At 38.8% G+C, this 13,898-nt stretch overlaps 2 protein-coding genes across 2 annotated transcripts; one reads left to right on the forward strand and one right to left on the reverse strand.

The window, feature by feature from the left end:
- Positions 1-510: 510 nt before the first annotated feature.
- On the reverse strand, positions 511-4,850 carry LOC146461918 (uncharacterized). Its single transcript, XM_085086253.1, has 3 exons — positions 4,612-4,850; positions 4,158-4,326; positions 511-2,168 (listed from the first exon to the last, which is right to left on the reverse strand). Exons 1-3 carry the CDS (start codon positions 4,835-4,837, stop codon positions 644-646), a joined length of 1,920 nt encoding a protein of 639 aa, XP_084942379.1. The 5' UTR covers positions 4,838-4,850; the 3' UTR covers positions 511-643.
- Positions 4,851-4,927: 77 nt separating this feature from the next.
- Positions 4,928-12,767, forward strand: LOC146461919 (uricase-like). The gene is made up of 10 exons (XM_085086305.1): positions 4,928-5,215; positions 6,223-6,285; positions 6,486-6,539; positions 7,385-7,463; positions 8,297-8,365; positions 8,465-8,582; positions 9,598-9,673; positions 10,502-10,549; positions 11,632-11,715; positions 12,581-12,767. The coding sequence occupies exons 1-10, from the start codon at positions 4,988-4,990 to the stop codon at positions 12,653-12,655; spliced, it is 894 nt and encodes a 297-aa protein (XP_084942431.1). The 5' UTR covers positions 4,928-4,987; the 3' UTR covers positions 12,656-12,767.
- Positions 12,768-13,898: the final 1,131 nt, after the last annotated feature.

Here is a 13,898-nt window from a genome sequence, read left to right on the forward strand (position 1 = left end):
AATTTAGCTAATTGGAAAACAGTCCATATAGTGGTAATGGAAATAGACTGATAGTGCGTTCAACTACACGCGTAATTTATTTTGATTCAAAGACTAAAAGCTACACTCTACATTTTCACTACATTCTTCCTTAAAGTTAAATTGCAGGTCCCAGATTTATAAAATCTGACTAATTTATTGAAGAACGTGGCATGAACATTGATTCCTACATGTACGTCACCAATATTACAGGCAATAGAAAACAAAGCATTGCTAAAATGACCTTTGAACGTTATCACTGAAACATGTGGAAGGTGTCTTCAATTTGCATTTCATACAAAACTGTTTAATTCTATAACTTTTTAATCAAAAGTATTCAATAGATAAAATTATAAACAGCACAAAAATTATAGATCTAAATATTCGCTAGCTGTTGATTGGATCATTTTATTTTTAGCGACCAATTTTAGAAAACTTGCATAAAAAATTTACAAAGGCTAGCTGACATACTAAAAGTACTGAAAGTACTGTCATGGTAATAAAATAAAATATATGTATTGTACACAATCAGTGTATATGGCTGTGTAAAGAGTCACTGCACCTCATACTGTAGCAACAAAATGATGATCATGTACACGTATATACTGTCAGTATTTGTCGAATCTTACACCTTACTGTTCCTGGATTTCTTTGACAGTTTCTTCTTTGGAGGTTCCTCTTGGTCAGGATCTTCACCATCTGTTTGTTTGTCCCCATCACAAGTGGCAGCGTGTTTTCGCTTTGCCTGATTCTTAGGGCTTTCTTTAAATGCCACAATGCTCAGCTCACTTAGTAAACGATCGACTCTGCCAGGTTTTGGCATCTTTGTGTCAGCTTGTTTGGACAGGCGCACAGTGGTTAGGTTGTTCTCAGCTTTTGTCCCAATTCTTGCACGGAGTTTATAAAGCTGCGTAACCTTGTACACGTCATTTCTCTCCCTGGCAGTCATGGGCTCTAGCTCGCATTCATCTTGAGAGGCGTCAGCTACAAAGACAGAAATCTGAGAATTGACATTGATGAGGAAACTCATGTCCCCCAGTGGTTCATCTTTATCTTCAATAAAGGTGGACTCCTTCTCTTTCTTTGAAGATTTATCGCTTGTGCTTGAGGTCTTCGTTTTTGACTGTGGATTTTCAATTGCATTCTCTGGCTCAAATTGTTCATTTGCTGTTCCGCCAATAATTTTGACTGGGCTGCCATCAGAATCTGTCTTTGACTTTTTGTTGCGAGAACGTTTTTTCTTTGGTTTGTCTTCATGAGAATCCTTTAGCTTTTCTTTTGATTTCATCCTGACCATATCACCTGGACTTTCTTCATGGGAAATGTCATCAGATTCCTCTTCAACTCTAAATGATTTCTTTTTCTTGTGGTCAGCTGCCTTCTCTGGGATATCTTCCTGCTTACTGTCATCATCTCCTGAAAATTCATCTCCAGAACTTCTTTTATTCTTCTTAGGGTTTGTTTTCTCTTTGGTTTTTCTGGTGTCTCCATTCAACTCCAATTCAGATTCTTCCTGAAATTCCTCTTCTGCAGATGTCACCGCAGCTACTGTCACTGCTGTTTCCTGTTTGTCTTCTTCCCTCTCTTTTTTTCTTGAAGTACTTCTTGTAAGACCTTTGGATTTTAAAGTGGCTGCATTGACTTTGCCCTTCTCTGCTCCTATCTCACTGCTTGGGCTTCTTTTGAAATTTCTTTTCTGCTGTCCTTTCTTGGAACTTTCAACTGAATTGTTTAATCCACTGGGCTCATGGTCAAGGGATGATTTGTCACCAGTTGCAGTGTTTGAGTTTTCTTCATTACTTGTAATCTTTCTCTCTAATCCTTGTCTGTCACCATCATCATCTGTGGTACTTGATGACAAGTCCTGAGGGTTATTAGAGTTGTCGGCCCTGCTCATGGGATTAGACTGATTGACAGCTTTCTTAGAAGTCAATTTCCTCAACCTTTTCTTGGCATTTGACTTCTTGTTTTCTTGTGGGGACCTAGACACCTTCTGGTCTTTGGAACTTGAGGCATCTTCAGCAGGAACCACAATGATATCAGAGCTGTCACAATTGAAAATGTAAGGATCACTTTCTTCTAAGTTTTCATCAACCACTGGCAATGAACAGTTGGCATCTCTCTCATTTCCCTCAATATCTTTGGATCCTCTGTTGTAAAATAAAAAAGGTAAAAGCAATTTAATATTGCTGTGTGAATTAGAAAGCCATGAACACTAGAGATTTTCTTTTGTATTGGGAAAGAAAATGAATGAGCTGAATAAATCACAAACTGGAACAGTGATATTTTTTGTGGTACACACATGTAATTTCTCTATGGAAATATTTTAAATGATAACAACAACCTTGTGACTGTTTTGCTTTTGGTTTACAACACTTTTTGACAAGCTAAAAAAAAAAACTCCAATAAACAAAGTAAAACCAAATGAATTGTGACCTTTCCTTGCCCACAGTTATTTTCCCAGGGTTAATGCCATTCACAAGTACTTGCTTAAGAATGGAGGAATTCTGATTGTTTACACTTTTTGTGATTGGTTTTACAACTGACTTAACACTATTCTAACAATAGTAAAATATTCCTCCTGCCCTTGCTGTTTATGAGTGAAGAGACAGATAGCAACACTCCCATGTACTGACACGTATAGTGTCACTGGTAAAATGGGATTTTCCTTCAGCCATCTGAGAAAAACATGGACAACAGTATATGCATGGACTTCAAGGCTAACACAGGGAAACCATAGTAAACAAAATAAATTCATGATGAGAATTAAATTCTCAACTTTGCTGGTGAACTGAGCGGGGCCTTTGAATCAAACAGAGATCACACACAGAAGCAGTGTTCCAGATAAGAGAGGGGTCTCAGGTCAGAAACCCGAGAAGCCTGGCTTCCTGACCCGACAAAATGAATAGCAAACTTAAGAAGATTGAGAGAGAACCAGAGCTATTGACCCCTCAAAATTCTTCATTGACTCTCTGATTTTGAAAGTTATCTGGAACACTGAGAAGGGAGGGTGATTGCTACATGTATTTTTGGAACTATATCGAAAGATCTTGAAATGTGCTAATTAACCCAGAAATCATGATCAGTTGATAAAGACAATAGTGTCACCAAACCAAAGGCAGAGAGCCCTGGGTATAAAAAAACCCTGTTCAGTATTGCATGGGCTTATTTATGACTTGGATACACAAGTGACTTCAAATAGTCTCAATCTGTTGAAACATTGATTTTGTTTTTAATAATCTGCTCTTCATCAGTTCAAAAATTACTAGATAAATTTTGAATTCTAGAGTGAAGGCAAGCTCGTACCCAGAGTCCTCAGGCTCTTCGGCCTGCTGTTGGTCACCAGGAGAGACTCTGGGGAACTGGAACTTTATAAGCGCAGGATTTCTGTGTTAAAATAATGCAAGCGCTTACGAGGCAGCCAATCAAAAAATTTAAATAAAATTCCAGTTCCATAGAGTCTTTCCTGTTGACTAAGCGGTATCCAAAGGGCCTCAGAGGACTCTGGGTATCACTATGAGATTGGAGTGAAGGAACTCCAGAAGCCAACGTGGCCACTTGTAATTTTGGCTGGTGTGCCTAACATTTTACAGCCTGAGCCATGGGGTTCTAACTTCGGTGCTATGGGCTCCCAGGAATGCTTTGTATGCAAAACATTAAGATCAGTATATAAAACTGTTCAATTGAGGCCTTAAACTGCTGTTTGAAAGTAAAAAACTAAAATCCAAGCTTTCGCCGATCAACGGCATCATCAGGGATGAGAAAATATACCGGGCACGCTATATATATATGCAAAGAGAGTGTGGGGTGAAGGGTGAAATGTGTAAAAAATGTGACGTATGTGTGAAAGCTATAGAAATAAACTGTGAGCGTACAAGGTTCTAATGATGGATTGTAGTCTCTAAAATTAAATATTAAATCGCGAATTCAGTACATTCCGGGAAGGGCTTGTATTTGATGTAAAATGTAGAGGCGTAGATTAGCGGGATCAGTACTGAAATTAACATTGAGATTAAATTTTCAACATAAGAACTTAATGAAATTTTTAAATCAGCTCTGTCATAAGCAGGCAAAAACTACATACAGGGTGAAATATATCACTGTCTCTTCAACCATTATATGAATTACCCATCACTCACCTGCCATTTTCTGGTGGTACCCTGTCTTGCTTTTGGCCCTGTTGGTTGTTCAAGGGTTTGTTACAACCATTTTCCTCCTCAAGATATTTTACTCGCTCTTTCAGGCAGGATACTTCATCTTCAAGGTTGCTTTTTTGGGATTTAAAATCTTTCTCCACGCGCCTAATTTCTGTAAAGAAAAAGTGATGTTATTTTTTAACCCCTAGGTTACAGATGTCAAAGGGATGCAAGTAAACAACAGTAAAAAAGCGCTCTTCCGCTGCTGAATATTTTGAAGTGCACACACCCCGATCCAATTGCCAAAGATGGCGCACTGGGACATTAATTTCAGCTCGCCATCGGGGTATTTAGCATTTTTATTGTAGAATTTTCAAATCCTACCTATTCAGAAAATCACATTCGGTAGATTTTCGGGACATAATCAAGAGTAGCTTTCCCGGAGTTCTGCTCTTACCTGAGAAAGCCAAACGAACGAGGCTTTGAAGCTCCTCGCAAACTGTAATCAAACCACCAGTTTGACATTCAACGCTGCCTTTCAGCCGACAGATCGAAACAGCAGACGCAAGGAGCTTCTCCGAGGTTTGAAATATGTCTTGGCAAGCGTTTTCGTCCTTTCTTATTGGTGTCGCAAAAGGACTTTTCCACGAATTCAAAATACTTTTACCTTCGCTTGCCGCCATTTTCAGAATGCGCGCCTTTATAACCTCGTCCCCAGGATGAGTTTCGCGCTCTATTCGCCGCTGACACGATGTGGCCGGCTCCGACCGACACACTCGAGTTCGATCTTGTTCTTGACCCTGTAACGAAAACTCACCATAATATTATTAGTCATGGCCAGCTCGTTCCACATTGATCCCAGCTTCACCGGCTACGGAAAGACCGGCGTGCGTCTCCTCAAGATCAGACGCAGTGGAAAATACCACGGTATCAAGCAAATCGAAGTGTCAACAGAACTCAAGCTGAACAACTACAACGACTACTTGTACGGAGACAACGCTAGCGTAGTGCCCACCGACACGCAGAAAAATACCGTCTATGCTTTAGCGAAACAACACCAAGTAAGATTATTGAGTTGCTTTATTTAATATCCTGGCATTTTTAGACCTTAGGAAAATGATTGATCGTCGAGTTACCGCGACTCGATAAGCAATAACTCAAATAAAAGGAGTTGCGCAAGATCACTTGAGGCTGCTTGGGAGAATACGTGACAAGATTCATGGCGTTGCATCTCTTTAAAGCAACCCTTTCCGGCTTTCCCTTACGCACTGATTTTTGCACTCCTGTTCCATCCTTGGATCAGAAAAAAAAATTGTTGAAAGAGCATTGTCCTATTGGAGACGTTGCAAACGGTGCAGCAGATCGCCCCAGCCCATGACCCGGAGGCTCTATCTCTCATACTATTAAAGCCTGGAATCAAACCTGGGGGCAAACTGCACCATTTGAGAGTTAGAGGCTCCAGGTCATGGCATCCTGGCAGGACTAACTGCTACTACCCCTGGATGTCATGTTAGGTCATGACAGGGTTGACCACTGTCAATGGTACATGACTGGTATGCATGCATCTGGATAAAATTTCCAACTTGCAAGGCAGAGACAAGAACTCAAACGCCTTCAGATCTGCTGTCCAACATTTCAATCATTATACCACTGTGTCTTACAGATTAATACTTTGCAACAGGCAAAAAGAGATGTTGCAGAATGGAAAATCATGTTCCACTTTCTGGAAAATCAATGCAAAATGTCTTAACCCATTGCAAGATACATGTGCATGTATTGTACATCCAGTGATACATTTACTAATTTAAGCATTCTAGTATGTTACACAGTGTAATGTTTACTGTAACTTGTTTTGCATGTTATTTTTAATGTTATCAGGAAGCAATTTGCAAGAAAAATTACACAAATATGTAACTAATGTCTAAACATGGGGTGATCCTATAGAAGAGAAGGACGCACCCCTTCTAAAGTGTTTTGTTGGCTAATTGCAGAATCGCATTATTTGAGATCTTTAAAGTATAAGAAAATATGAGACCTTTAATAAGAAATTGTTGTTGTTTTCTCTCAGCTCAACACTATTGAGGAGTTTGCCGTCCACATCTGCAACCACTTCTTAACAACACACAAACAGGTATTGTGTTTTACAATGCTAATCAGAGCTTGAGCTTTATCTTTTAACTGGCTTGTCAAACCAGATTTCCTTACTATATAATTTTTTTGCTAGATAAATACAATTGTAGTTAATAATCAAGAACAATAGGATAGATAGCTTTATTTTTCTAGTTGGCAAAAGTAAATGAACATTGTTCCTTTTGCTTACCTTGATTGTAGATAGATCAAGTATCTGTTGAAATTGATGAAACCCCATGGAAACGCATCCAGCAGGTAAATAAAAATTAGTCCACCACACTCACAACTTGGTCGTTGATCTTTATCATCTGAACAGTCTATTGGAAAAAACATTAAAAAGGACTACAGGGAGATGAGTATGTCATATTGATGAGATTATAAAGGAGCTATTATAAACAAGATATCAATGTGAATAAGGGGCAAACGAAGACTTGGAAAAAAACTCGAGTCCCAGATGGGATTTGAACCCACGACCCTCCATGATCTAGTCGGATGCTCTAACCACTGAGCTACTGGAGACTCTATGGTGAACAAGGGTCAAATTGTGGGTATCGACTGGAACCGCATCGTGCAGCTACACAGTCATGTACTGACTCATGTGAGCTCACTAACAGCATCGTGCTGTCACATTAAGGCATCTAGCACATATGAACTCACTAGAACTCCCTTATTCACATTTATATCTTGTTGTTGTTTTTTGTCCGTTAGTACTAATATAAACAACTGAAAATGTATGATCAAAACGATCCAACCAACTGTCAGAGTTTTAGCTGAAAAGTCCAAATGATGAAAAGTTGTGATACATGTACTTGTTCCCAGTCCTCTAATTTTGTTTTTAATGAGATGCAACACGATATTAACTTGTCAACCTCAAATGACAGTGTTTAAATGCACTGTTTATGGTCACCAGTCATTAGTTAGGAGGATCTGGTACATGAAGGTAGGCTATCTTTAAACACGATTGGGTTTTAATTATTATGGAAATTTCCTGGAATTGTACAATTAAAAAAATATAGAATGAGTGAAAATAAGTAATAATTACAGTTGAAAAAAATCTTTCCAATGGTCAATCTTGGTATTTTTATTTGCCTTTCAATTAGAGAGGAGTTGAGCATGCTCATGCCTTTGTGTTCAGTCCAGAAGTGATAAGATTCTGTTCTGTTACTCAAGCCAGAGGAGGTATGTACATACTTTTTTATTTTTGTTTCCTCTGAATATTACTTACAGTCATTTGGAATTTCTCCTGAGTGATCTCCTCTGAGATCACAGAAAGTGCTGGCTTATGGGAAATACACTGTAGTGCATATCAGAGACTCTAAATGGAGTGTTTGACAGAGTGCTGATTCAAGTACAGATATCATTTAATGATATAAATGAATAAACTAATTTTGTTCCACATAAAACTAGCTGTTGCTTATTGCAATGGAGCAAGTACCTAAGTAAAAATATTAAGAACTTTATTATTGTGTCATAACATCTAGTGTATTGGAATGTACACTAATTGGGGACACCTAACTAGTACATTACAATATAAAAGTATACAATACAATCCTATAATATATACAGTTGGTGAAAATGATAAATGCATGATAATCAATACATGTAGCCGAGAGCAGCTCAAAAATCATTTCAGACTCAGACCTGTATCAGTGCCTTTTTGTGTGGTTGCTCATATTATGATAAAGAAAAGTAGTATCTAAAGGTTTTTTCTTGTTTATATTTTAGAATTTGTGCTCAAAAACTAAACACACAACCATTAAGTTACCTCCAAAGCAAGTCTTTGTTAGAAATAACGTCATGATAAGTTTTTGCATTATGGGAAACTCGGACAAAATCCGAGATTGCATGATAACTAGTCCGTGTCAAAATAGAGCTTATTTGGTGCAATTTGGTTTGGTTTTCAATGCAAAAAAAGTCACTTACACTGTACAATTCTTTTACATTAAAACCCTTTGACTGTTGTCACACAATTCAGTCAACTCATATTGCCTTTTCACATTAATTTTTTTCAGGAGAGCCAAATATGTCAGGTGGCCTCAAGGAAATGAGAATTCTCAAGACAACTCAATCAGGATTTACAGGTTATTTAAATACTTGATTTACAAGACTACCAATGAATCAACTACTGTACAATCTAAAGAATGCGTTGTTTTATTAATTACCATATTTTACGTTTGCAGGGTTTTGCAAAGACAAGTTCACCATTTTGCCAGAATCCACTGATCGCTCCTTCTGTACCAAAGTGTACTGCCGATACCAGTTTGATACCACAAAGGGCGTAAATTTTGATAGCTGCTGGTAAGTAGATGACAGTGTTCAGATATGAAATAAAAATAAAATCAACTTTGTTTAACGAGGGTGACAGTTAACAGTCTGACGACTGACAAACCTGTGGCCGTCGGATTCCAGATCGAATTGGAATTTGGAAATGTTGGTTTTTGTGGAGGGAGGAAAACCGGAGTACCCGGAGAAAAACCCTCGGAGCAAGGACGAGAACCAACAACAAACTCAACCCACATATGACGTCGAGTCCAGGAATTGAACCCGGGCCACATTGATGAGAGGCGAGTACTCTTACCACTGTGCCATCCTTGCTCCCCCTGCTCTTATCTTTTCTTTGGATGCTTCATTTCATTCAGGGGCACCCAATGAGAATGTTTTAAGTACAAGGCTTTTGCGCTTTTTAAGACATGTTTGTGCAAGTTAATACAGTTTGAATTTTAAGTTGCAGAAAGTTTTTGGAAATGGAATTTTATTCCCCAAATTTACTAGCTGTTGTTGGTTTAATGAAAATTCTAGCTGATCTTTTTTCATATTTTAACGTCATATTTGCCACCTGGAAAATGAAACACATTAGTTTTGCAGTGTAACAAAATTGTGAGCTGACATTTTGCAAAAGAAAACTGTAATTTTTTTTGCGACTAAATCTGAATTTCTGAGGAGGTTAAGGTAATCCCAAACTGTTGGGTCCTTCATTATTTTAATTTATTTAATGTCTAGGTGTAGCTTGTGTTAAAAAAAAATTCATTTTACATCACCTGAGGAATGTGTGTGGTGTCCATTGGTCAAATTTCAGCCTTAATGATAATTTTGAGTGGTTCAATATTAATGCTGATGAGTATTGTTGCAATGCATGTTAAATGACGAGCTTAAATGTAGCAAAAACGAACATTATTTTAATCATTGTCAGCCCAAAAGACAATTAGTATGAAGTACGATGTGCTGATGTAATCTTGTCATCATGCACATTATTACTGCAGGTTTTTGTTATAATAGTAAAATAATAATAGCCTGACTGTCTGTAATTTCGAAGGAATTTTGCAAAGAACACAATCCTGGAGGAGTTTGCTGGTCCACCCCAGACTGGTGTCTATTCACCCTCAGTGCAGGTGAGTCTGCCCACATTATAACACTCAAATCTCGTTGCCTTTGGTATATTATCAACTCTGTTTATAGACCAAGCATTTGTGCCGGCTCTAATACAAAGAAAAAAAAACTTGTGTCTGTATTTAAAGTAGATTCATAGCTTTCCTGCAAACGTTGAATAACAGGAATGACAAACAGCAACAGAATGCGGAAATCAGTTGAAGATGCTGCTGATAGTGTTTTCTAATAAGACCACCTGCAGGGGCATTGCAGCCTGCTTAATGCTTCATTTTATCATCACAAGCTTGAGAATCTCTTATCTCTTGTTGTACTTCATCCAAACCTCAGTTTCATGCTTGGGTATTGTTGTACATCAATAATTCTTCACAGTTTCTCAATATCTGAATATTTTTATTCCCTTTAAAAAGAACATTAAAGATAAGATGCCTGCCAGCCTACACGAGTTTCCTGCTGGCCAGCTAATTGAGCAGTGATATTTTAGCATAGGTCTTAAATTGTTGTCACTGTTCTATTTTGTTTTTACTGTATTTACACTTGCTGTTACTGCCGTTTTGTTCACACGCTGACTCTTCATTGTCAGATTTTATGGCTAATGGGAATTAGTTCATGAGTGATTCTAATTTGTACATTTTCAACCTTTGAATATTTGAAGGGGTGCCTGGAAAAAAGCCATAAGTGACTTCTAATAAATTGCTAAATTCTCCTTCCAAATTGCCTTGTATTCGGTTGTGAAACAAAACGAGAATTTGTCCTAACATCAAAAGTCACTGAGGGCCTTATTCCGTGCACCCCTTCATTTGTGCTCTTTGTTTGTATGCCCCTTGTTGCAGAACACTTTGTACAAAGCAGAAGAGAAGATTTTGAACAGCATTCCTCAGGTCAGTCATTTAAGGTTGTCAGTGTTCATCAAAATACTGTCAAACCTGTCCAGGAGGTGTTACCCACGTCATCTGTAGAGCATTGCACTTCATATTTTTGGCCTACAAAACCCACCCAGTGTTAAGGACGGTGCCTTCCTTTGCTACTGCGCATACGTTCTGCGCATCTTAAGATACTCAGTTTCCCTATGGATGGTGCCTACTAACACAGGGATATTTTTGCACGGCTTAAAATTATGTGGAGAAAGCAGAACTAAGCAAGTGCTCTTGGTATCCAAAATGAAGAGATGAATATGTGTTTTTCAGAGGTAGTGAAGCTTCAATTTGGGAAAAACACCATACATTGCTTTGTATTTTACAGCTTTTTAAAATAATTGTTGCTGAATTATTAAATGTGCGGTTACCTTCAATTTTCTTTTTAGATTCCAATAGCCGTTGCTAAGATCTGTTGTTCCCACATAGTCATAAACCGCACAAAAATACTTCCGTATTAGTAGGCACCATCCTTAATTAACCTGGATTTTTTTTTAAATAACCTGGATTGCCAGGTGCTGTATTCGCCTGGTGCTTCACCTGAAACCCTCCCAGCAAGATTGAACCCACCAGGGGCAGAAGTCCGAGCTGTTGTAGCTTCCAGGATGTGGTGCATGTAAACCTCCCCACTACAATAAGGAACGGCAGATATCCTTAGGAAGGATTTGTGTACAGGAGCCATGCTCGGTGCCTTTTCCAGGAATTTCTTCTAAAAGTCAGTGGGTGTTGATAGTGTGTTCAAAGGCATTTCTAGTAAATGGACACCCTTTGGGGCCTTGTGAACATAGAAAGGTTTTGCTTAATACAGTTATGTTAGACATTGAAATCAAATTACCTGTGCTGCAATGGCCTTGCATTCAATTTAGGAGGAGGGAGAGTATAATTTTTGAGTTGCATGTGCAGTGCTGTATGTTGCTTCATTCTAAGAGAATCAGAGGCAAGATGTACACATCTCTTAGGAAGAGGATTTCATATGTATATTTTATCCTGATCTGTCAACTTTAATATTGATTCTTAAAGATTGTTTTTGTTTGTTTGTTTTCTCATAGATTGGTTATGTAGAGATGGCGATGCCTAATATTCATTATTTCACTGTTAACATGGCGCCATTTGGAATGACAAACAAAGATGAGGTAAACTTACGATAAACAAATCTATTTTAGTTTGTCTAGTATTGTAGGGTATGGACTGGTGGCCAAAGTGTGCGAAAAGGTGTACACCAGCCCAGTTGGTTTGTGAGGCTTACCCCGATTTCTACAACATGAAACATTATTAACCATCGACCTTCAGATCTTAAGTCCAACGCGGAAACTGCTACACCCCCACACCTCCACCGAGGCCACAGTACATATATTATGAAAAGGGCTTTTCAGTGACAATAATTAATATACAAGATTATACGTCAAAACGATAGTAAATCTAAAAGTTACAATGATGCAATGATCACAGTGTGGCTTTGTCTTTTTTGTATTTTTTGTGGAGGTAATTTAGAATCGTCATCCAAGGCTAGACCACTCACTGAGACTGATCCCTTTCTACGTAGACTTTCAAAAAAGTCCTTCGTCCGATTTACCTCTCGCGACTTCGTCGCTCGCTCGCGGTCTAAAGAAGCTCATAAAAAAGCTCGCTCTGCTCGCCAAACTCGCGAGGTCGACTTGTAGCAAGTCTACTTTCTACGTGGCTGAGTGGATTGTGTGTTCCATTGACCTCAAGAGCTATACTGGAGGCGGGGAGCGGGTGGGTTTATAACCCTGGAAGAACCTCCCAAGCCGGGAAGTCAGTCTCCTGGTCCTCCAGGTGTAGAGGTTGGGCTAAGGGCTAAAAACTTCATCCGGTAAAAATTATCTTTGACGGAAACAGCAACAACATCCAAGGCTATTGGATTTATAGGCTTTTGCAGTATTTACCATTTAGCTCTGGTGTAGACAGCCTTCTGAAACATTGTACTTTATTAAGAGAACAAACGTTTAGAAATGCATAATTGTTTTTATTTTCTAGATTTTAATGCCCGCTGACAAACCCGCTGGAATGATAAAGGCCGCCATGTCACGAAAACCCAAAGCAAAGCTGTAAAGTTTACTAGCAGTGGATGTACGTAATAATTGAGGCAATTGAAACTGTATTTTGTGATCATCTTGATTGGGTGTAATGAATAAAAAAGGATCCAGAGGCCATAATACCGTAACGTTTCGGAAGTAACGTCCCATTATCTCGCATTAACAGTCTTTAACTATCGCGAAGCAGGCCGAGACAAATGTGGAAATATCGCACAACCCACCATCCGGTGAAAGATGGCTGCCGTACATTTTACTACAATACTTACGAACCTAACACAGCCAATAGGCACATGGAAAGCCATATTTTTTTTTGCGAAATTCGTCCCTGTACTAACAACATCGGGTATTCTAGGTTTGAAGTTTTAAGAACCTTTCCATGCCTTTATACGAGCGTTTTAAAGGTTTTTCGCATGCTAAGAATTATGGTTAATTATACCAGTCGCCATCTTTTTCGGCACGGTGGGTTTCTGCTGACAAGGTATTCATCACGTGATGTTTTACAGTAAAAATTTTTAAAAAGAGCTCATATTTTTCCTAGTCGCTTATATTTCAGACTGCCTTACGGAGTCACCCAACCGTACCGTCTAAGAGTCGTTACTTTTGGGGAGCCATTCAGCAGTCTCTGTTGATTTGCTCTTTGGGGATTCACCTGTCCTGGGTGCCACAGGCTCTTCTCGTGCAGGTTGCGGCTCCGATATCGAAGTATCTACCCTACGCGCGCGGGAAACCAAACCTGTGCTACCCGGGTTAGGGTTGCGGCACTAACAATCATCAAATTTTATTGCTGCTTTTTGGAGGTCGCAAGTTTGGCAACTTTAGCAGACTTTAGGGTATGGTCGTTCGGGAAGGGTGGTCCTGGTTGTTTTTTAAAAAATTTAATCAAACACAAGAGTGAGTTGCATCAGCGTTAAAGGGGCAGTGTCACCTATTTTTTGTGTTGCTACGAATAGCCAAAAAAGCGTGTTTGTTTTGATGGAATCGTTCAAATAATGGGTGAGATTTGTTAACAATAACCCTAGCAGTGCACAGAAACTACTATTGATTATGTTTGACTACGGATGGCTAGGATGGAAGTGGATTGCAACTTGAGAAAGTTGGCCATTTTTTTCATGTTCTTCCTGTGTATTTTGGAGTCGGTGAAAAAAACTGATAGTTCGTTCTTCGTAGGAGAAAAAACCTTAATATTTTCTTCCCGGTCTTAAAAGAGCAATTTCATGTTACAGGCCGGGTTCTTTGTAAAATACTTGATAAGTTTTGAC

This window comes from Pavona decussata, unplaced genomic scaffold (genome assembly GCF_977016875.1).
Source record: "Pavona decussata unplaced genomic scaffold, jaPavDecu1.1 SCAFFOLD_193, whole genome shotgun sequence".
Taxonomy (NCBI): Eukaryota; Metazoa; Cnidaria; class Anthozoa; order Scleractinia; family Agariciidae; genus Pavona; species Pavona decussata.

Bases quoted from the DNA above. Each gene is read 5' to 3' on its own strand.
- LOC146461918 (XM_085086253.1), bottom strand. From the start codon at position 4,837: ATGGCGGCAAGCGAAGGTAAAAGTATTTTGAATTCGTGGAAAAGTCCT. The intron at 4,327-4,611 runs GTAAGAGCAGAA...TTTTCTTTACAG, and splicing joins CGTTCGTTTGGCTTTCTCAG to AAATTAGGCGCGTGGAGAAA. The intron at 2,169-4,157 runs GTGAGTGATGGG...ATTTTACAACAG, and splicing joins GTACCACCAGAAAATGGCAG to AGGATCCAAAGATATTGAGG.
- LOC146461919 (XM_085086305.1), top strand. From the start codon at position 4,988: ATGGCCAGCTCGTTCCACATTGATCCCAGCTTCACCGGCTACGGAAAG. The intron at 8,366-8,464 runs GTTATTTAAATA...TTACGTTTGCAG, and splicing joins AACTCAATCAGGATTTACAG to GGTTTTGCAAAGACAAGTTC. The intron at 10,550-11,631 runs GTCAGTCATTTA...GTTTTCTCATAG, and splicing joins TTTTGAACAGCATTCCTCAG to ATTGGTTATGTAGAGATGGC.